Raw genomic sequence first — 24,777 nt, 5'->3', positions numbered from 1 at the left:
ACACCTTTAACTGAAGGGCAGCACATGGGTGCGACATCTGATTGCATGAGTGTTTCTCTGAACGCAAGAGTTCAATCGCACCCCTTCCCAGATGGATACAATTTGCAGAAATTTTGAAGCTATGGAGGAATTTCTCTCTTCTTGGGGGGGAAATTGCATTTTGAGGAAAAGCATGAAATATATATAATACCTTTTTATCAAAGTTAAGAATCATTTTACTGATTTAAATTTACTCTTTTAAATTAAGTTACAGCTTAATTAGCACACGAGATTTTCCTTTTTAAAAAATATAATACAGGCATTTATGCTTTGAAATGTTATACTATACTAAACAATAAATACATGGAGTGCTAGAGATTAATCTGTAAGTGGCTGCAACCTATGATATACGGACATGACTAATATTTTGCCTTTGGAAAATTAAGAGGTGGTTTCAAAATAAGTAAAATAAAAACTGTTATCACTGTAGTAAGTAAAAGGTAACTTATCATCTGAAATGAGTAAGTTATCTTGCAGTCAGCATTATCTGGACTAAAGGAAAAGTGTGCCGTTGAGTCGGTGTCGACTCCTGGTGCCCACAGAGCCCTGTAGAATACAGGAGGGGTTTACCATTGCCATCTCCCGCGCAGTATGAGACGATGCCTTTCAGCATCTTCCTATATTGCTGCTGCCCGATATAGGAGTTTCCCATAGTCTGGGAAACATACCAGCAGGGATTTGAACCGGCAACATCTGGACTACAAACAAAAATATATATCATTACCGTACTTTCTAAATTCACACTCTGTTATCTCATGGCTTTGCTACCCAAAACAAGCCTTTTGCAGCATCTCCCCACTATACCTTTTGTTAACTTTCTCCAAAGAAGCAGGCAGGGCAACAGGCTGCTTGTTTTGCTGTAGGTAAGAGACTATCTCCAAGATGAACAAGGGTCAGATTCAGACAGCATGCCCACCACTCTCGGTCAGAGGAAGGCAGGCCAAAGGAAAGCAAGCAAAAACCCACAAGCCGAAAGAGGCTCTAGGACGACCTCTGCGTTCCTCTAGTAAAGATGACCATGTGTCCGGTGAGGGGCAGGGACCAAATGCATCTGGGATGTAACTCTACTGATGACCTCACAAGTCATGCCAAACCTGAAGTCTGATGAAGCAGCCAGAGCCCCAAGAACAGGTGTGCACCTGACTTCCAGTGTCAGGATGGGCAGTGAGAGATCGCATGTGTCTTATAAACCCACCAGTCTTGTCATGTCCTGCCCTGCTTGCAATCTGGAACCAGACATTTGTTCAGTTCTGGACCACAAGTAGGGCAGTACATGCCAAGATTTGCGGGTTCGTATGAAATGCCCAGTCTCAGCATCTTGGTCCCGATAAGGGGCACGTATATGTTTCCGGGACTCTAGCCACTCTGCTGTACTTCAGTTTTGGCATAAAAGCCACCATGTATGTATGTGTGTGTGTATATGAATGTGTGTGTATATGAATGTGTGTGTTTGTGTGTGTGTGTGTGTGTGTATGCTACATTATGAAGAATTAGAATTCTAATCATCTAATATTTCTCATTGTCTTAGATAACACATGTTTATCTTACATAGCTGCTAGCATTCTGAAAGTGCAATGGGCAGGAAGTAATAACCATATTTTAAAACTATGCCTTATAAAGCATTTCATGCATCATTCTAAGAGAGAAAGTGTATGCAGAGATGCACCACTCACCCCCAGCAAGTCCTCCATTCCATGAGCTGGAGTGCAGACTCACCACCTTGCTTGATCGCATCAGTCCATCACCTGGCTCAGGCAGCATACTTATATTTCCAAGCGCCATGGTAAACTGGCACCCAGAAATAATTGAGTCCTGATATACAGGTGAAACTCGGAAAATTAGAATATCGTGCAAAAGACCATTAATTTCAGTAATGCAAATTAAAAGGTGAAACTGATATATGAGACAGACGCATTACGTGCAAAGCGAGATAAGTCAAGCCTTAATTTGTTATAATTGTGATGATCATGGCGTACAGCTCATGAAAACCCCAAATCCACAATCTCAGAAAATCAGAATATTACATGGAACCAAGAAGACAAGGATTGTAGAATAGAACAATATCGGACCTCTGAAAAGTATAAGCATGCATATGTATTCAGTACTTGGTTTGGGCCCCTTTTGCAGCAATTACTGCCTCAATGCGGCGTGGCATGGATGCTATCAGCCTGTGGCACTGATGAGGTATTATGGAAGACCAGGATGCTTCATTAGCGGCCTTCAGCAATTCTGCATTGTTTGGTCTCATGTCTCTCATCCTTCTCTTGGCAATGCCCCATAGATTCTCTGTGGGGTCAGGTCAGGCGAGTTTGCTGGCCAATCAAGCACAGTACACTGTATACTTTTCAGAGGTCCGATATTGTTCTATTCTTCAATCCTTGTCTTTTTGGTTCCATGTAATATTCTAATTTTCTGAGATTGTGGATTTGGGGTTTTCATGAGCTGTACGCCATGATCATCACAATTATAACAAATTAAGGCTTGACTTATCTCGCTTTGCATGTAATGCGTCTGTCTCATATATCAGTTTCACCTTTTAATTTGCATTACTGAAATTAATGGACTTTTGCACGATATTCTAATTTTCCGAGTTTCACCTGTAGACAGGTAGGGTTTGCCATTCGGTTGCTTCCCCATGACTCGACACCAGTGTTCCCTGTAACAGGGATTCCCACATGTTGTCAACTACAACCCCCATAATCCCCAGCCAAAGGCCACTGCAGCTGGGGGTGCTGGGAGTTGTAGTCAACATCTTGGAATCCCCCTGTTACAGGGAACACTGCTCAACATTCACAGCACACATTCAGTCTTGTTTTCCTCAGATTTCAGAAGAGTTATTTTCCATCCTTGTTACCATGCTACTAAGAAGCCTTCACTCTCCTTTTATGTTTTAGCCAAGTGCCTTCCGGCTCCATGCAAGTAAGAAATGGTTACTTGCCATTACTGGTTTATAGTGCAAAGGAGAAAAGGAAACACACCAGCACACTTGCCAACATTCATTTTACTCACTGAACAGGAAAGCTCAGTTATTCAAGGAACACCCGGTGTTACAGAGATCATTGTTGAGCAGAAACATCTGCGAACTTACAGTTTAATTATGTGCGGATGCCGAAAAAGCTTCAGATTCTGAATCTCTCTGCGGATTTTCCCCACTACATCAAGGCTGCGAATCTTCTGTCTGTTCAAGATCTTCACTGCAACTTTGTGGCCTGTCAGCTCATGTTTGCCCACTACAAAGAAATAAAGAACTGTTTAATCAAGGTGACAAATACTATTTAAAGAGCACCAGGGATTGGGCAGGGGAGGGAAGGAATTCACAGCATCTGGCAATGGGACCACAGCTTACTGGTAGAGCATCTGCCTTGCATACAGAAGGCCCCAGGTTCAAATCTCTGGCATCTCCAGCATTATGACCCAGACCCGATGGTGTGTTATTTTTTTTACAATTAAAACCCCTAAGCTGGCCCAGTGTGTTCAGTGTGAAGTCAAACAAAACCAGGCTCTATTTGGCTCAAGGGCGAAACTTTGAACAGGCCCGGTTCGGTGCCAAACCGGTTCAAATTCGAACCAGTTCACACATCCCTACTTCCTATGCTTCCTATCTTTTATTGGGGCTATATCAATCATATGTGCTTATCTTAAAAGGTGATTGTATATAACATTATATATACATAGTAAAACATTTTCCTCGTCAGGCTGACTTCAAACGAACAAAGGCAAGCAACATCAGAGGCATCTCCAGGGATTATTCAGCAGGACAGACCTTACTTCCACACGGTCATTGTGTAGTTTACCAACAGCAATGCCTGCCCAACGTTTTCTACCAGAAGTAAGAGCAGTTTTTCTTTGTTGAAGATATATCCTGCTTTTTAGTACAAAATTGCCAGATAATTTACAATTCATTTTAAAACCAATAATAAAACAAAAACAATAAAGCAGTATCATTTGAACAGCACAGCCCAATCATTTACAATAACTAAAGCAAGCGTGTGTGCACACGCACACACACGCACACACACAAATGGGAAAACAAAGGCATTTTTTAAATCAAGTGCTTAAAAATCATTAGATTTCTTGCAGACAAGCAGTTAATGAGAGAGAATTCAACAATTAAAGCACAGCAACCAAGGTAGTCCTTTCTTTGGTAGCAATAGCAATAGCACTTACATTTATATACTGCTCTATAGCCGGAGCTCTCTAAGCGTTTTACAATGATTTAGCATATTGCCCCCCAACATTCTGGGTACTCATTTTACTGACCTCGGAAGGATAGAAGGCTGAGTCAACCTTGAGCCCCTGGTCAGGATCGAACTTGTAGCCTTCTGGTTACAGGGCGGCAGTTTTACCACTGCACCACCAGGGGCTCTTGAATGGTAGCCATTCATCTCTCCTCAGAAGGAGGACCCACATGTGTGTGGTGGGGGGGGGGCAGGAAGCCCTGAGTGGAGCTGTTAATGATGAAGTTGTATGAAGACATCCAATTTGCTTTCTAGAAAGGAGGTAGTGTCAGGGTTCACCCAAACTCCAACCCACAGAGAGAAGAACTCCCCAACCAGGACAAAGACCTCTGGCCACAACAAAGCCCCCTAGATCCATCAGACCCTGAGCAGCCAGAACTTGCTGTTTCTCCTTCAGATAGAAGAACCCTGAGGATCTGCCTCCTCCCCCCCCCCCGCAGGGGAGGCGGGCTTCTGTCCTATCCCCTGCAACCCCTCCAGTCACCCCAGGACCCAAGGAGCAGAGGCAATGCCATGCCAAGGCTGAGCTGCAGCTCCAGAGGTGTAGAGGACATAAGAACAGCCCTGCTGGATCAGGCTCAAGGCCCATCTAGTCCAGCATCCCATTTCGCACAGTGGCCCACCAGATGCCACTGGAAGCCACAGGCAGGAGAGTTGAGGACATGCCCTCTCTCCTGCTGTTACTCCCCCACAACTGCTACTCAGAGGCATTCTGCCTTTGAGGGTGGACGTGGAGGTGGAGCTCACTTGGCTGCTGAGGCCTCCCTCCCAACAGGTCTACCCAGAAGAATTGTGAGGCCACCTCGGGCACCTGCTTTGGATTGGATGCTTGGCCTTAGATCCAGGAAGGAGCAGGGCTTCTAGCAACTAGGGATATGCACAAACCAGTTCAGGGGTCCTTTTATGGCTGGGGGTGTTACGTTTAAGGAGCAGGGAGGGTGCCCAGCCCACCTACCTGTTTCCCCCATCGGTGCTGTCACCAAAACTGCTGGCGTGGGGCTGCTTTGTACCTCCTTGCAGCCCCAGTCAACGTTGTAATGGAAGTGGCTGGTACGCATGCGCACCATATTCTTGACTACAACTCCCATTATCCCCAAAGGCCGATGCAGCTGGAGGTTGTAGTCAAGAACATCGGGGAGTCCCTTTTAAAGGGAACAGCACTCACCAGCCCTCAAAAGAAACTCCCGAGGGCCTGACTACTGGGCCAGGTTTGGACCTGTTACCACTTTTTGAGGTTAAGGGTCTGGTACAGTTCAATAGGGATGTGCTTGAAGAATTTTGGCACCTCTAGTTTGAGGCGCTGAAATGCTGCCAGCCGCCTCCAGTTCGAATCATTTCGGCTGAACACTCAAGATGGCGTCTGCACATGCTCAGATGCCATTTCCTTCCTGATGCTGCTCAAAGGCTGCTGGGAATAGGAAATTTCCTGTTCCCAGCAAGATGCACCTGGGCAAACAGAGATCCCGGCTGCTGAATACAAACAGTGCCCCTCGTGGGTGGGTGGGGGGGAGGAGCAAGGGAGGAGCAAGTAAGATCTGCCTTCTTCCTTTTAAAGTGCCTGCACTCCACCCCACCCCCCGGGTGTGCACAAAACAGTTCAGTTCAAGGCAACCAAGATTGAAATTAACTGAAATTCACAGAAAGTCACTTTGTCCCAGGTGTTCCCCCAATCTAAATCACATCCCCAGAAGTTGAGATTTGTTCTTGGGGAGAAATTAGTTTAGAGAAATGGGATGTTGAGCAGAGAGAGTTAACATGTGCATGCAAGAGCATTTCCCTGATAGAAACATAGGAACCTGCCACGCAGCAAGTCAAACCCTTGATCCAGCTAGCTCAAGGGTTAATAAATAAATAAGATATACTCAAAATACATCCATCGGGACTACACACAGTATTACTCAGTATTGTCTACACTGACTGGCAGCAGCTCTCCAAGGTTTCAGGTAGAAGTCTCCCCCAGCACTACCTGGTGAGATGAGGGATTGAAATTGGGGCCTTCTAAATGCAAAGCAGATGCTCTACCACTGAAATACGACCCTTCCCTTTAAAACAGCAATATGAGGCTACTAATTATTACTTTTCTTTTAAATAAGAAAAAAGAAAATGGAAGATCATGACCACAGACCTCCTGTATTGTGTCTTATTTGGCCCTAAGCTGCTTAACAGTTTGGAACATACAGATTGTCCTGGGGAACCAGCATTCTACAAACGCTAATACACTTTTCACTAGGCTTCACATGAGTTATTTTCCATGCTTCTTTTTATTACATTGCTACTAAGCAGCCATCGCTCTCAAGCTAAGTTTTACTTGAGCGCCTTTTTAGATTACCCAAGGAAATCTGGATCCACATCAATTATAAATGGTTACTTTCCACGATTGGTTTATAGCACAAAGAAGAAAGGGAACTGCAGCCAGAAAGCTGCCAGCATTCATTTTACACAAAGTGCAGAAAAGCTGTTTCCCAAGAAACATCCTGTGTTAGAGGTATTATTGTTCAACAGCAACAGATACGGAAAACAGCTGAGGAAAGAGAAATGAGTGATTAGTCTCTCAGGGAATCTGGATTTACGAATCCATGATCCTATTTTCATCTTCAAACCGTAGGTGGAAATTCCAAAAAACACAGAAGGAGATCGAGGAGACAGCAAAAGAGGCAAGCGACACTTCAATTTCAAAGGGCCAGGCAAAGGAAAGCTGCTAGATATACTACTAACGGTAAAGTGTGCCGTTGAGTCGGTGTCTACTCCTGGCGCCCACAGAGCCCTGTGGTTGTCTTTGGTAGAATACAGGAGGGGTTTACCATTGCCATCTCCCATGCAGTATGAGATGATGCCTTTCAGCATCATCGTGTATCGCTGCTACCCGGTATAGGAGTTTCCTATAGTTTGGGAAACATACCAGCGGGGATTCGAACCGGCAACCTCTGGCTTGCTAGGCAAGTCATTTCCACACTGCGCCATTAAATGGCTAGAGATATTCTTCTACTACTAAATCACAGGTGGCCTATTGTGTGACTGTCCCACCACTTCCCTGGAGACTCAGCAAAGGCTAACCCAGTGCACCTCCTGGAAGTAGTATGAGGCATTTGTATTCAAATGGCTTCTGGTGAACAGGAGGAGAGCACAATAACGGGCATATTGTCACTACCCCACCCAAGTTTTTGGATTGGGATTGTATGCGTCCAATGAAAATAAAGTTTATCTCTCTGCCTAACCTACCTCACAGAACTGCTGTGAGGATAAACATAACCATGTGCTGTACACTACTCTGGGCTCCTTGGAGGAAGAGTGGGAGATAAATGTAAATAAATAAATGAAATAAATACATAAATAGTCTTTTTATTCATTTCTATAAATTATTCATAAATAGTTTATTCATTTTAACAGATTATTTATATCCCACCTTTCCCTGTTAAAAACATCACTCAGGGCGATGTAAAAAGCCCTGAGCCATTTTTGGAAGGGCGGTATATGAATCGAATCAAATAAATGAAATAAATGCAATAAATAAATAAATAAAAGTCCAAGGAGACACATGACATGAAACAACAAAACACAATAGAGGTTTATATAAAATGTACACTTTGATCAGGACTAAAAGCCCTTTTTTTCTCTAATCGGAATTTCTTCATAAAACATACAGAGCATATTTTGAAAATGAAGAGATCTACAAAAGCAGAATGTGATACAAGGGGCGGTGCACTCTGCTATTCAAGGTGTGGGGGAGCAGAGTAGTTAAAATCCCACTGGGCAGATGCTACCCTTGAAGTCAGCTAATACAGCTCTTGGGATCCCAGCCCAAACCAAGTTCACATCCAACGGCTGCCAACATGACGACCCAAGTATGTGCAAAGAGATGCCACTGCAGTTAAATAGAACAATTGAGGAGCCTATAAAAGGCACGAAGGCTCTATATATTAAAATATATATATATATGGAGCTGGTAAATCAAGCATGCTGGTAAATCAAGCATGAAACTACATATTTCAAATGCTGGCAGTCAACAATTGTCCCAGCCAGCAATAGACAAGAATCAACAAAATAGATGTGAAGCCAATCAGCTAAATCCTTCTATAAACTGCATAAAACTGTCTTCATTTTCTGGCCACATCTCACTTATTAACTAGAGTGGCGTCTGCCAATGGGCAGACTAGAGAAGATGGTTTACTTAAGCAAAACTCCCTTTGCCCACTATAGCAGGTTAAAAGTGTAAAATGTATGTGTTAAGTGGGGGTAAGGCAGGCCTTGACAAGTTTTCTTTGGATCTAGGAGCCAGCCCAACAATTTAGGAGGCAGACAATGGACACTTGACAAAATTACTGGATTTAGTGATGGACACCGTGGACGGGGAATGTAAATGAGCTTCTCTTTATCCCCTTTGCAAGTAACATCCTTTGAACAGAAGCTGGGCTGCCTGGGACAAATAAGGTAAAGGTAAAGTTGAGCTGTCGAGTCGGTGTTGACTCCTGGTGACCACAGAGCCCTGTGGTTGACTTTGGTAGAATACAGGAAGGGTTTACAATTACCCTCTCCCTCCCATGCAGTATGAGATGATGCCTTTCAGCATCTTCCTATATCACTGCTGCCTGATATAGATGTTTCCCACAGTCTAGGAAACATACCTGCGAAGATTCGAGATGGCAACCTCTTGCTTGCTAGGCAAGTTACTTCCCTGCTGCACCATTAGGGACAAAAAAAGATTGTATTTTTTTAAAAAACACCTCTGCCTCCAAATATCCTACTCTAGATTCCACAGTTAAATATCTAGGCACCATGGCTCCTTAGCGCCAGGGATTTGTCAAGCCCTGGGGTAAGGACTCAGTGTTCCCTCTAAGGTGTGCATGCACACAAGTTTTTTGATGTCTGCTCAGTTAATTTTAGATCCTGCTCTATTTGAATCAGGAAGGCCCCATTTTGAATGCAAGTGCACGCACACTGCCTTGATACTGCCACCCAGAACAAAACTCATTCTGTCACACAGATGAAAAAAATCAGAGGGAACACTGGAAAGGAGGAGTACTGCACTAACTGAGGCTGCTTTAAATATCCATTTGCTGATAATCAAGACAAGTACACAAACTGTTTACACTGGAAAGCATTGCACTTCAGTTGCTGTTAGAAGTCTCTGACAATTAATGCAACAGCTGATAATAAGCTGATAAGCACAGGCAAATCACCACTTGATGCTTCAATAAAAGAACAATACACACTTGTGTGTAAACTGGTCCTTCATCTTCTTCCTTGATTCTCTGGTTATGAAGGCTGCTGTGTGGTGCAGCCTAATCCACAGACAAGATGACTCATTCTACAGTGTCTGCTATCAGATCCTGTAGAACACACATTTCCAATACAAACTCTTCAGTTGCAAAGTCTATCACAGCAGGGCTCCCTATATTAAGAGGTGCTTGGGGAGGCGAGCTCGTCTCGTGGAGAGCACGAATTGCCCCCTTCACAAAAGAAGGTCTGCCTTGGTTTGTATTTGGATGGGTAACTACATGTGAGCACTGTAAGATATTCAGGGGATGGGGTCACAGATCAGTGGAAGAGCATCTGCATGCTGGCATGCAGAAGGTACCAGGTTCACTCCCTGGCATCTCCAAGTAGGCCTGGGAGAGACTCTTGCCTCAAACCTTGGAGAACCACTGCCAGTTAGCATAGGCAATCCTGAGCTAAATGAGCCAATGGTCTGACTCAACACCAGGCAGCTTCCTATGTTCTTATGTGCAGCAGCCAATTCAAGTTGCTTCATACATCTATTTGCTGACTCTTGAACATTCATTCAAATAGTTTCCAAACGGCTGGGAGGAAATTATGACTTTAAAATTTAGCTATGGTGCAAGAGTGATGCTGACTGCATGGGTGGGTCTGCTTGGTGCCACTCAACTGGTAAATGAAGCCTGCAACTTCTAGGCCACTCGTGCAGAAGGAGGAATCCCACAAAATTTATAAGCAGCTTTTCCCCCTCAAAGGTGACTGAAAAAAGCAAGCTGATAATCTTTTTCATACAGCTGGTTTTATACAGCTAATATAGCAAGAAGCAACATCACGGAACCTAGACATCTCTGTAGAGGTGAGGAGGAACTTGGCAGTGACAAAAACATGTCTGGGTTCAGAGCGATGTTGCTTCTTGCTTTATTAGCTGTATGAAACCAGAGCTGTATGAAAAAGAATATTAGCTTGCTTTTTTTCAAAGTTCCTCCTAACCTTTACAAGAGGTTAGGCTTACAGTCTCTCAAAAGGAACAAGAAGGTCACAGTGTTTTCTTTTTTCCAGAAGATCTCTAGTCAAATCAACCAAACTAAACTGCAGCTTTTTAATCTAAACAAGAACAAGAACCTCTGGTAAGCTGAAAGCGTTGCACCCGACACAAAATTCATTTGTGACAGATTGTTGGCTACTTCGTGACAATAATTAAATCATTAAGTTCAAAGCAAGCTTGAAGAGTTCATGCCACTGCACCTGTTTCTGTGGGAAAGTAGGAAAGGGGCAAAACGGACTTTCTTTCCTTTTCCAGAATCCCATCATATTATTGCCAGCATAAAGCGGGGGGGGGGGGGGGGAGCAAGATTTTCTAAAAAGAGCACAAGGTACTCACATGTGAAATATTACTTTTCAAAATGACAAATTCAGTCAGCCTAGTAAATAAATCCACAACTTGATTTTGCTAACCTATCCTGTCTGGCCAAAAATGCTTGTGCAAGTTGTTCAGAGCACCCCAAAGGCCTGATGATATCTCCTTTCCTAACTCCCTTTGTTTACAAAACGTTGCACCCTGCTCACTGAAGACATTTTCCTCACCACAAATAACCAGAAAAGTATTTGCTTACAAGCATGAATAATATGGTTTTAAGTGGGCTAAGGCCACTTTTTCCAGATATTTTCCAGATTTATGGAACTCAACAATCCTATTCAGACATTATATTGTACAAGTGTACAGATGTCTGTACACTTGTACATGTGTTCATGTGAATGAGTTTACCTACGATCATTTAAAAAACAAACCTGGGTATAGATCTTTCAAATTTAGGATTCAGAACACTGGACTTATTTTCAATATTTATTTCATTTGTATACTGCCCATCCAAAAAATGGCTCAGGGCGGTTCATAATTTTAACAAACCATTTAAAATATTAACAGAAAACTAATTAAAAAACCATTAGAACCACTTATATAGTATTAAAAGCCAAGCTGAAAAGGTGGATCTTTATGACTCTCTTGAAGGCCTCTGGGGACAATAAACCTCCTATAGCTGTGGGGAGCGCATTACACAACCTAGGGATATTGTTATTGTTACATTTCTATACCGTCTTTCATTAAAACAATCTCAAGGCAGTTGAGTTATTCACATATGCCATGTGAATAACTATACCCATGCACACTCGAATGAGAGTTGAACATAACATGTGAATAGGGCTAATGACAACCACCGCTCTTCAGCAGCAAAGCGTCTCCACGCTGAAACGGAAGAATGTTATATCTTTACACTGTGTCCACATTACTCCCTGCTATCATGCTCCATGAAGCACACTGACAAAACCTGATTTTTGAAGCTTGTGGGGATATGTTTAGCCTGGCAAATAGCCTGCCTAATGAAGCTTTGTTTCAACAAAAGTTTAAAGGTTATGCAGAACCACCAGAAGAGAAAACAGTAACGCCAGAGCACAAGTATTGTTTCTAACAACAAAGTATGGGCAGAATCCGACTCAAGATACACAAAACACAGCAGTACAACTGACTTGGGTCAAAGGAGCAGCCTTGCCGAGGCCAGGACTTGTGCTTTTATGAAACATGAGTGACCCAGCATGCTGCAAGAGTGGATAGCAAGGGGCCCTTGGGAGGAAAGAAAATGGGTTTAGTAACTGGGATTTTAACCTAGGCTGGGGTTCTTTAAGAACAAAGCCTTATTTCAAAAGCACATAAATTACCCTTCCACGGTGCCCTCTAACAGGGATTCCCAGATGTTGTTGACTACAACTCCCACAATTTCCAGCCAAAGGCCACTGCAGCTGGGGATGCTGGGAGTTGCAGTGAACAACATCTGGGAATCCCTGTTAGAGGGCAGTGTACCCTTCTACTTATACAACTCTCCACACACATGAAAACCACTTAGAACAGGGGCTCTTAACTTTTTTGTATTCATAATTTTGTAACTTATAATTAAAATTCAATAAATATAAAGGGCATACTGTATTTGATTATAAATTCATTCATTCATTCAGTTTCAATGCTGCCCTTCCAAAAATGGCTCGGGGCCATGATGTTTTGGGGAAGGTACCTTTAAATATATATTTAATTTTCCATGGACCATCTGGCCCTGCCTCATGGATCCCCAGGATGCCAATGGACCCCAGGTTAAGGAACCCCTCCCCGCAACTTAGAGCAACCTTATTTCCAGGATACCTACCAATCTCCTTTAGAACGAGCAGCAGAAGAGAGAGAACATTTCCAAAGTCCTGACAGAACACAGAAGATCTTACTGTTTCCACAAAACACGAGAAAAATGGCACAAGGTGGGCCTCTCTAGGCAGGGCATTCCAAAGAAATAGCACTAAGACAGAGAAGGCACCACTGTACACACTCACCGCACACAGCCTCCCTCACACACATTGCAGAGGAGCACCCTTGGTATTTCAAGGTGTAACACCCTTGGTATAAAGAGTATTCCTGTGACAAGTACAGTTTGTTCACTAAGAAAAGTCACAATGCTGAGAGATTAGCAGGCCCATCACATAATCCAATTTATGTTTTCTGCTCTGATGTTTGTAAACTAATTTCATTATTTGGGACGGTTGGGGATAGGAAAACCAAGCATGTTGGGTTTCTACAGAAGGCTGCAATTTTAAGCACACATGGCTGGGAGTGAGCACATTGAAGACCCTGAGATTTCCTTCCATGTAAATGTGCACAGGATCAGGGTGAATGGAAATGTCTCAGCAGAAGACATACTGCAATCTAGCCCCAGCATGTCAGGAAATCACCTCTACCCAAGATAAAGTGGCAGATTCCGCAATCTCGAGGCAACAGAGAGAACACAGAAAGCCAGTGTGGTACAGTGGTTAGAGCGCTGGACTAGGACCAGGAAGACCCGGGTTCAAATCCCCATTCAGCCTGGGTGATTCTGGGCCAGTCACATCTCTCTCAGTATAACCTAACCCACAGGGTTATTATGAGGACAAACATAACCATGTACACCGCTCTGGGCTCCTTAGAGTAAGAGCGGGATATAAATAAACAAACTACTCTCTAGTCACTAGTCCAGCAGCCAGATCATCTAACCCAGGGGGCAGTGTTCCCTCTAAGGTGTGCAGTTAATTTTAGATGCCACTTAGGTTGAATCAGGAAGGTCCCACTCTGAATGCACATGTGCACACACTGTGTTGATACTGCCGCCCAGAACAAAACTCATTCCAGACACAGATGAAAAAGGTTAGAGGGAACACTGTCCAGGGTTTCCCAAAGTTGGTCTCCAGATATTGGAGTGTAACGCTCATCTTGCCCAGTCACAAAGGCCAAAGGCCCTAAGAAAGTTGGTATAACAAGCAGTAAGGGCTTAACAGAATCATAGCATGTGTTATGGTCATCGATAAAGCTGGGCTTCCAGAACAGTCCCGTCAAGAGATCATTTATTTAGGCAGTATAGAAATGTAACAAACAAGAGGTATTAGCAGTGGTACTTTGTCTTTCCAAAAATGTGAACAGGGTAGCAAAGCTGATACTCATTGTTACTTTTAAGAACATAAAATACCACCGTAAGCACACACACAATTTAACTGCACCTTGATAAAAATCTTAGAAGCCTGCTGGGGGCCCAGATAAAGTTTCTTCAGAGAAGGCTGCAGACTGCCAGTTGGCCATCTGATAGATCATAGAGAGCCCACATGAAGACACTGAACTCCAAAAGAGGATGGTCACAATTTAAAGCAGAAAGACCACATTTTTGGCTATGTTCTGACGATTGTAAGCCACAAACTCCTACTGGAATGTGATTCTACTTGCTTAAACATTGTTGAGCAAAGATAGCACCAGAGAGGCTGTCATGAAGAGCCCAAGAGGAACGAAAAACCCCAGCCACCCAACAGTTTACTGGTCCTAAAGATCCAATGCTTGCTAGCTACTAAGGAAGTGCTGAGCTCTTGAGCAGGAGCTAGGTGGCAATGGAATTATCTTTACCAAGAACTAAGAGCTCTACAATATGAAAATTTTTTTTCTTGCCAAAAAATGGTTTCTTGCTGCAGCACAAAATAAACTTCACCCAGTGGCAATTTAGCAGCAATTTCCTGTGAAGATACACAGGAAGGAACAAAGCATCTGCTGCATTCTGTCCAAATATCCGTGTTATAATTCTGTCTGTCCACCAACTGCTGAAGCCAGAAATCAAAATGCTTGTTATGTTGGAAAAGGCACGGTATACATTTTATACATGCATCCATGCTTACAGTACAGGCAGCCACTGCAACACTTGCTCGCAATACACTGATGTCCCCAAAGTCTCCATACAAGGATTCTAATCCATACAAGGATACTAATACAATCCATACAAGGATACAAAGTATCCATACAAGGATACTACCAACTTGTCCTTGACTCAGTTGTGTTCACGCCAACACTCCTCCCCTCCTTATGCCAATTCAGCTTAGCTGGTGTTCGTCAAAGATGCAGGAAGGGCGTTAGAATGTGGCACTTTGAGTCGTACATTTAGTGATTCATCCAGTGCAAAATCCTGTCTGAGACAGCAGCAAGCACAACAGCAGATGCTTAATATATTTCTTAGAACTGCCCACAGAGCAACTGCAGGAGAAGAGAAGATGCCTTAATTGAGATTTGTGCCAACAGCTCTATCCAATCTTATTGGAACACAGATTCCTGGGCAGCTGTGTGGCAGACACTATTCTCATTTTATGTGTTTTTCAACAGGCCTGCCAATTATCTGGCTTATTTATTAATAATTTCACAGAACAGTTTGCATCAAACAATCTCATGTTAAAGATAAGGGACACAAATTGATGCCCATTATTGACAGGGCATCCTTAACTTCATGGCAGACAGTGAAGCATTTGATAACTTGCTTCTAAGACTGCAATCTTATGCACACTTTCTTAAGAGTAAGCCTCAAATTCCTGGATACTCCCAAGAAAATAAGCATAAGCATAAAATAAGCATAAGTATCTGCAAGGCAAATACTTCCATCTTGCTGGCCAAAGTAATTGGATCACATTACAATCACACAGCAACACAACATGCATACAAAGCATCTACAAGTGTGGAATGAGAAAAGGAAGGAAGCAAACAGAACTTTGATTTTATGTTCCACTTTCAGACAGACCTAATCCATCAACACAATTTATTTATTTATTTGTTTGTTTGTTCAATTTCTAAACCACCCTTCCAAAAATGGCTCAGGGTGGTTTACATTAAAACAAATGCAATTAAATGCATTGCCTTACAATGTCCTCTGAAATAACACACACTGTCAGCTCCCACTCTCAGTTTGATACACAACATATAGTCTCTGTGTGCGCTAGACTGTTAGTTCAAAGTTCACTGTCAAGTCCGTAAGTCATTATAAAATGGAATGTTACATAATTATGTAGAATAAACTAGCATTAGTGAGGACCCTCACCGAGTATTTTGGATGCAATCTAATAGCAGCATGAAACTACCTTTTCCCTATCCCAGGCTGCAAGTAAGTGTTCAACTTTGTGTTAGGTCAGATATTTGTCCCATTTCCCTTTATAGATGGAACATTTGAGCAAACAGTGGGAGATCTCTCCGACTGTGTTGTACCCACAAATGCAATCTCTTTGATCAAACAATATTTCTCTAAACTGGCTTTCCAGTACTACTGTAATTTATTAGAACCTGAGAAGAATGAGAACTTTTCTTACTAGATATCAGATGCAGACACAGAACAGCAATTTACTAAATGCAAACAAAACCTTGATGGAATGCACCAAGTTATTTGTTTATATCTTGCTCTTCCTCCAAGGAGCTCAGGGTTTTAAAGCATTTGCACCGAGTAAGCCGTCTGCAACCCTTCCGTGGAGACAGGGATTTGGCACGGCTGTCAGTGCTTATAAAAGTAAAGGTAAAGTTATGCCGTCAAGTTGGTGTCGACTCCTGGCGACCAGAGCCATGTGGTTTTCTTTGGTAGAAATACAGAAGGGGGTTACCATTGCTATCTCCCGCGCAGTATGAGATGATGCCTTTCAGCATCTTCCTATATCGCTGCTGCCCGATATAGGTGTTTTCCATAGTTTGGGAAACATACCAGCGGGAATTCGAACCAGCAACCTCTTGCTCCCTAGGCAAGTTACTTCCTTGCTGCGCCATTAGGTGCTTATAACCTCCCTAATAATTACTGTTATGCTCTAAGGAGCTGTCCCTGAAGACAGGGACAACCACTTCACTGCTCACTGGAATCACGCACAGAGGATAATTTATTCTAGTTTTGGTTCACCTGCACTATGACTGAAGAGTTCAAGATGCTTGTTATTTCCTTTAAAACACTAAACTGCCAGGGAGAGCATTATTTGAGGAACCATTTCCCCCCCTATGATCTTCCTCATACTCCAAGAACCTCTGAGGAAGCCCTGTTCCAGGTACCATGCTTATGGGAGGCTAAACAAAAGCCAGCCCAACCCAATGGCAGTGCAAACAGCTACCTAGGGAATCTAAATCAATTATCCTGAAAATGTACGTGTGCGTGCGTGCATGCGTGCATAATAGCCTTCAAAAAACTTTGGGACAACAGAGTATGGGACACATATGTTCCACCCCACTACAATCTTCCCAACTGCAGCTCCTCCTCCTCACACATGGAGCAGGAGAAAGGTTGCAACCTTTCCATCTCAAGGATGGAATACAATCTTCTGTCTTATACATACACACCTAAATACAAGATGCTGAGGGGTGCAACAAAATTAATTTTCCACATGTCAGAAATACAGCTTGAGCTTCCATTACACCAATTACTCACAGATAAAAGTCATACCATTGTTTGACTGTTGGGGCCATGCTTTGAGCATGCTCCAGTTCCCTCCCTCATTTCCTGGTACAGGTAGGCAGTTTGTCATTGCATCCAAATCAGATAAACCTTAAGAACATAGGAAGCTGCCTTATGCCAAGTCAGACCATTGGTCCATCTAGCTCAGTATCAATCAAATCAGTCATTACGGTCCTAGACCGTATCATCTACACAGACTGGCAGCGGTTTCTCCAAGATTACAGACAGGAGTCTCTCTCAGCCCTATCTTGGGAGATGCCAGAGAGGGAACTTGGAACCTTCTTTTGAACCAAGCCGACAAGCATGGCTCTCTCTGTTGTAGCACCACAATTGTAGAATATGTTCCTAAAGAAAGCCTGCCAGCTCACGAAACTTATTGGAATGTAGGAGGCAAGCCAAATCTCATTTAATTCTGCAAGCTTTATAAATGTTCAACAACCTACATTATATTTATTTTAAGGATTTCATTAAGCTAGATTATTGCGATGTTTGTACTTTGCAGTTGATGTTATGGCTGAAGTATACCTAAAGAGAGGAACTTCAGGTCTACAATTACTGGTCGTGATTTAATGACAAATGACTCCAAGCCTTTGCTTCTTTTTGTGAAGGTCCTAAGAACGATCACACTGATCCAAAAGAAACGTCCCCATTAGTATGTTGCCAGCTACAGTTTTTGAGACTTTTTTTGGGTAAGAGATTATGAAGCAGCAAATAGTTCCCTTACCATCCAATCCCAGCTTAAGCACACACACACACACACACACACACACACACACACACCAGTTTTAGGAGCCCCATGAATTTGAGGTGGCACACACATGCACACATTATCAATCACCTTGGCTTAACATGCATAGCTTACCTATTCTTTTGCAAGAGAAAATTTACATGGTTGATTACCGCTGGAAGTTTTCCAGACAGAGCACAACCACGACTCTGATCTATTCCTAGACATGTTTTATTGCCACTCCTAATTTCCTACTTCAGTACATTACTTATAAGTTACGCTTCAGCAACTGCATGGAGTAAGAGAGTGAGAGGGAGAGAGAGAGTGTGTAAAAATATGTAGCCTTAGACTGGATGAAACTGGATGGGGCAAGAACAGGGAACTTAGCCCTGGTTGGAAACAAAGGGGGCAGCAAGGTGACAGCAACAGGGAGAGTCTGAAGGTGAATTGACATGACTAAACACTTTTGCTCCGGATCTACCAGTCTAGAGTCATGCAACTATTGCAAGGGGCTGCACTCACTAAGGCTGCAATCCTAAAACACATTTTCCAGAAAAGCCTGTTAAATAAGGGGACTTATTTCTGAGTAAACCTGCTTCGGATCGGGCTGTAAGAAGAATACAGGACAAGCCTACCCACTTGCTTGGGAGTAAAACCCCAAAGAACTTAGTGAGCCTGACTTCCCAGTAAATGTTCACAGGGTCGGGCTGCACAGGCATACGGAGATCCCTTTGAAGGCAGTTTAAAGATCATAAAGAGATCTGGCTTCGCCTTTTGTTCTCCCCACCCACCCCGGGAGATATGAAGGTGCACTTAATCCCCATTAAATCCTCTTTGACAGCCATAACGAGCTGGGATCCCTCCCTTCCCTTTCTCTCCAGTGCAGCCAAAGTGTGTGTGTGGGGGGGAGCTCCTTTTTGCAGAACTTGGGGGGAAGCGCCCCTTAATGCAAGCCCCAGGATGAAGAGCAAACCCCCTCTTCCCTTAGGGAGAGGAAGAAGACCCCTTTTCTTCCTCAGAGCCTATGGGGAGGGGAAGGGAGGGGAGAAGAGCACGCACACACACACCCCACCAGCCCAACCAGGGCTCCAAGCCCGCCACCCTCCCTGCCAAACGCTCACCCTTGACTTTGCCGAAGGTGCCCACGCCCAGGGTGTCCCCCAAGATGTAGTGCCCTATCTTCACCCGCCCGTGCTCATGTTTCTGTTTATCCGCCGCCGCCATCTTGCGCCAAGAGCTGAGCTTGCGCACAAGCGGGCGAGGAACGAGCCGCCTCTCCCCAGCAGGAGAGGAAAAGTCTGGGCAAGAAATCCGTCGAGGTTACAGAGGCACCGGCTGGGAGGGAGGAGTGAAGAGCGGATCAACCACACAAGCGCCCGCCCGCCTCGAAACCCCGGAAGCTGCCTTCTCTTGCTGCTGCTGCTGCTGCGTCGGTCCTCCCCCGCCCCCCCTTTGGGGGAACTATTATTATTATTATTATTATTATTATTATTATTATTATTATTATTATTTCGATTTATTAATAATAATAATAATTATTTAATTATTAATAATAATGATAATAATAATAATAATAACATGCGAGTTGAAATTATAGTGTGGAACACTGCATCTAATCTGGAAAGAGCAGAGGGCTGCGCTGCATCATTTATATTAGTTCTATTTCCATCCTCCACTTACTCCAAGGAGCTCAGGGCAGTGTGCAAGGTTCTCCTCTCCTGTCCTTTTAGCTTCACAACAACCCTGCCAGGTAGGTTAGGCAGCGGCTGACAGGTGCGCAAGGTGATCCAGGAAGCTTAAGGGCTGGATGGGGATTTGAACTTGAGTCTCCTCCCTTACTACTCCACTTGAAGCACTACACCATACTGTAAGGACCATCATGACATAGTAGAATCTGGAGTCTGTTAGGGTATTTTGCATTTGCATTGTCTTGCACTGGGGGTTCAGAGCTAGGCACGTGTCAAATCTCAGACTCGTGAATGTGGCTAGCAACCTACTTTAAATGTCTGACACTTGATAAAGAAGGATGCTTCTGTGAACTGTAGTGTGTCTCCTCAATCTGTAGCTACTGTAATTCATAGTATAGGTTTTGTCAGCCATGAAGCCACTGGCTGTCACAGTAGGGACTGATCTCTCTCTCACAGGTCCATAGAGGTTTAGCAGATTAAAGCTTTCCCTGGAATAGAGATAAGGTGATGGAAAAGCATCAACTCCACTTTTTTAAAGTCTGTACAAAAGAAAATACTTTTCCTGACAAGTCTGGACCTGGGCCATTTATCTTTTTAAGAAATTAGCCAGTGGCCAGAGATTCAGCTGAAACAGAATAGCAAGTCTGAATCAACACTCTGTGCCATTTTTGTTAGAATGAATAATTATACCACTGGGTTGTGGCTTAAGGATAAGGGAGGTTTTACACTGTGAACAAAGCAGGGTTGGGAGGAGAAGCTGCTCATAGCTCTCCCTTTGCTATTTCAGAACACAAACATGCAAATTCTATGCATGTTTATTCCCAATGGGGAATGTTCCCAAGTAAATCTGAGCAGGTTTGCAGCCATAGTAAGATGCATCAATGCCCAAAGTTTGGACTGGGGTTTTAAAGACCAGCATGCTCTCTAATCCACAGATCAGATGAAGTCTGATCCTAAACCAGTTTGTCCAGAAATGAGTTCCATGCTGTTTAATGTGGTGCATGCAGGACTGCAGCCTTAAGAATACAATAGCAGCCTTGATAGATCAGGCAATTCAGGCCCATCTAGTCCAGCATCCTGTTTCCCACAGTGGCCCACCAGATGCCTCTGGGAAGCCCACAGGCAAGAGATGAAGGCATTCTCTCTCTCCTGATGCTTCCCTGAATGTGGTTTTATGTCATTCTGCTGAACTAAAATTGTGCAGTTACAATAATGAAGCAGGAACTGGTATTGCTACTAATTTAACATTTAATTAGGGCAGTAGAGTACTAGGTACCATACAGACCACACAAATAACTTTTCCATCCAGGGAATATGAATGCGTTAAGCACCAGTTGTGTGTTTAAGTACTTACCACTTTGTTGACATTTCTGCAGATTACTACTTTTAATCCACCAACAGCTATAACTATGAGCAAATATCCCATGAGTAATACACATACTTATACGATCACTCTAAACAGAGTAATCATCTCACGATCATCAATGAGATTTATTGACACTCCAATAACATCATCCTCTCGTTAAGGTGGATAGTGGGACTAAAAAACTTGGGACTTCTTTGTGACTAGAGAATTGGACTCAAATCATATTAAATGTGATTTTATAAAGCCACAGTATACAGTCAAATCACTGGTTTATCTGGCCCAGCACAGTCCACTCAGTCTAGAAGCAGTGCTCCAAGGTCATCTTAGGCAGAGACTTTTCCCAGCACTGCTACTGAGATCATACTGTAGGAAGCTGCCTTATACCGAGTCAGATCATTGGTCCATCTTAGCAGGAAGAGACCTGGTCTTGTGGTAGCAAGCATGACTTGTCACCTTTGCTAAACAGGGCCCACTCAGGTTGCAAATGAAAGGGAGATTAGAAGTATGAGCACTATAAGATATTCCCCTTAGGGGATGGAGCCGCTTTGGGAAGAGCATCAAGGTTTCAAGTTCCCTCCCTGGCATCTCCAAGATAGGCTGAGAGAGACTCCTCACTGCAACCTTCGAGAAACCACTGCCAGTCTGTGTAGAGACAATATTGAACTAGATAGACCTATGCTCCAACTCAGTATACGGCAGCTTCCTGTGTACCAAGCTCAGTACTGCGCTGCCCAGTCTACCTAGACTGGCAGTGGCTTCTCCAAGGTCACAGGCATGAGTTTCTCCCAGCCCTAAGTGGAGATGCCAGGGAGGGAACTTGAAACCTTCCACATGCAGATGTTCTTTCCAGAACAGCTCCATCCCCTTCATGCTTGCTATCACAAGACCTGCTCTCTTCCCCTAACAGGTGGTGCCATGAATGGAATCTGGGGACCTTCCTAATGTAATGTATAAATGCTCCTGCCATGCTGAATTAAACCAAAGGTCCTTGATGATGCAGTATCCAGAGACTTTATACCAAGTCAGACCATTAGTGCAAAAGGCATCTCTGGTATAGGCTCAGGTCTGGCATGAGGAGACAACCAAGACTTGTGTGCACCAGAACATAGTACGGCTGTGCTCATACTCAATAGCATCAGACAGGTTTGAGGCCTGTGCATGCTCCTGTTTTGTGCTTGTAGTAAGCATCAAGGGAGGAGGGAAGTGCTGATGCGAGAGGCTCTCATTGGGTTGGACTCTAACCTACTCAGCAGTTGTACAAGGAGAAAAAGCCCTCCTACTCTTAAGGTGATCACAAAATGTGAGTGAACACAGTGCCTCAATTTTGGTAGGACACTATTTATTCTGTTCAAGGGGCAATCCGCTCCACTATGCATCATGTTTTTCCTTTTTAAGTTAACCTCCCCCCCCTTCGATGAGACAAACCTCTTAACTTTTGAGAAATGTACACTTCTCACTACCTTCATTAGTGTTGCTGTTAAGCTCTTTAACCCAGAATTGCTGAATGTGCAGACTTCCCATTCTGCTGAAGTCAGAAAAGCTTAGTTTACTCTTGCAGTGATCATTAACTCCAGGGCAGAAAGTCTCTGTACTACGGGGGTCATTTAACCTGTAGGGGGAAAAATGCCACTGTACACTAGAGAATTAGACTGTTGCCTCAAGCACAAACACATTAACTGAGGATCTATTTTAAGATGCAAGACCATTTGCTTATTACTCAAAGTGGGGTGCACATTTTCATTGTGGAAGGACAAAGAGAGCCCCAAAAGGTGCTGGACTGTTGGTCCACAAATGTTAGTTTGGAGGTCAGGACCCTGAAGTCAGATCAGTAGACACACCTGGCCTTTCTGCCTGAGGAAGCTGTAAAATGACCACATCTAAGATAGTGACCTTTTTGTTTCATTTTTTTTAGGTTGAGGACTTCTGTACTGTCACATTATTTAGGCAATTACCACAGACACTAGATGAACCATGATTACAGCAATCAAGATATCTACACTAGCTCTCACATGCATTAAGGCCCACTTTGAATTTTGACTTGAATCTCTACTTGTGAGCAGAAAATGCTAGTTTCTAGAATAGTGCTTCTAGCAAAAGGAGACTGCATCTCCTCCTACCTGTTGGATTGTTATACACCTGACAAGTCACAACCAGGGGAAATTAAAAAGCCAGTCTTTACTTTTAAGTAACAGTTGCAAGAATGACAGCCACTAGCAGCATCTGGTGTTCGCTGTGCTTACCAACAGCATGGAGAAACCGATCCAGAGAAAGAACAGATCAAGATGTTCATACAGTACGACACAAAGCCATTCTGCACTCAAAAACATCTCCAAGTGTTTTGGTGTTACAAACATTGATTTTCCGCTCCAGCATTTTGATTTGAACATGGTGTGAATTGACCTATGGCTCTTCTGATGCTATGGTAAACTAACTCACAGCAGGGGACCTGCCAAACAGTAGTCAGAAAGAGCTTGCCATGCTTCTCTTCAACAGCATATTGGATTTCTCAGTCCATACAGCCGATTAGTCATGAACTTTGTACTGCATGATGTGGATGCATCTCTCTATCAATTCAGGAATTGATTCTACACCACAAGGATTGCTATGGATATGTTTGGCCTTTTCAAGTGAAGAAAGAAAAGGTCTTGTAAATAATTTACAAGTCAATTATGCAAACATCTGTAGAATTTATCACAGCTCTCCATTTTAGGCTTTAAAAATTATCTCTTGTTAAAAGGCCGTCCAACATACACTCTTCTAGATGTCAGTGCTTCCATCCACTGTATTGTAAACCATCCTGAATCCCAAAAAATCCAGAGTTCAGCAGCAGGTCAACTTTTCAGATCCCACCATCAGTTTATCTAATGTAACTAGCTCAAATTCCTGAAAAAAAATCTCGTAGAGAAGTTGTGCAGGGATTTAAATGCACATTCCCAAAGTCAAAACCCAACCTCTTGCGCTCCCAACACCAGTAACTCTAGAAAAGATATAAAGATAAGGACATGCAATTCGCAGCTGGTGGGAGACTCAAGGAACTCTGTAGCCTAAGGTTATACCATGTGAATAGCAAACATATGAAGTTCTCCTTATGTCAAGGCCTGTCTGGTTCAGTATGGTCTACACAGGCAGGGGGTGGCAATCTAGGGTTTCAGACGGGTCTTTCTCAACCCTATCTAGATACCAGTGTTTGTTAACAGACAGCCTCCGACCCCATGCAATTCTCGCTTCCTATAGAAGCAAAAGCAGCTAAGCAGAAGACAAGTCCTCCCATTTCTAGATGGAAGTGGTTGGCTTCTGTGACACTTGCCTTTTCTGTGTGGTTTCTGTTGTGGGATATTGGTAGCAAGCACTGCCTTCTACTGCTCAGCAACCTACCAAGCAAAGTACCCACTTATGTGCTTTCCCTAGACTATTGAGTCTCTGGAGCATTCTAGCCATAGAATTTTGTCATTCTTAAAGACATTTTCAAACTTGAAAGTCCCTTCTGCTGTACCAGCATCAATTCTCTGGCAGCTTGGAGAAGAGTCCATGATGAACTTTTAGATGCCATTTTCCAGTCACTCTTATAACGTAACATCAGAACCAGTAAGATCTCTCATATCCCGCACAGGTCCTTGACAGTATATGGTGTACAGTGATGGTCTTCCTCTTAATCACAACAAACATTAATTGTTGCTAATCTCATTAGCAAAAAACAAAGCCCATAGATAAATAG

The 24,777-nt window shown here is 43.3% G+C and overlaps 1 protein-coding gene across 1 annotated transcript in view; it reads right to left on the bottom strand.

The window, feature by feature from the left end:
- PRKAA1 (protein kinase AMP-activated catalytic subunit alpha 1) overlaps positions 1 to 19,328 on the bottom strand; it is a gene marked incomplete at its 5' end in the record, with an annotated part of 42,351 nt that extends 23,023 nt beyond the window's left edge. The window contains 2 exons of the mRNA XM_053288231.1: positions 3,128 to 3,269; positions 19,130 to 19,328. Of these exons, the coding sequence (XP_053144206.1) occupies positions 3,128 to 3,269; positions 19,130 to 19,328 (341 nt within the window). The remainder of the gene's footprint in view (positions 1 to 3,127; positions 3,270 to 19,129) is intronic.
- Positions 19,329 to 24,777: the final 5,449 nt, after the last annotated feature.

The sequence above is a fragment of the Hemicordylus capensis genome, chromosome 2 (genome assembly GCF_027244095.1).
Source record: "Hemicordylus capensis ecotype Gifberg chromosome 2, rHemCap1.1.pri, whole genome shotgun sequence".
Taxonomy (NCBI): Eukaryota; Metazoa; Chordata; class Lepidosauria; order Squamata; family Cordylidae; genus Hemicordylus; species Hemicordylus capensis.
This window is presented reverse-complemented; position numbering and strand designations above follow the sequence as displayed.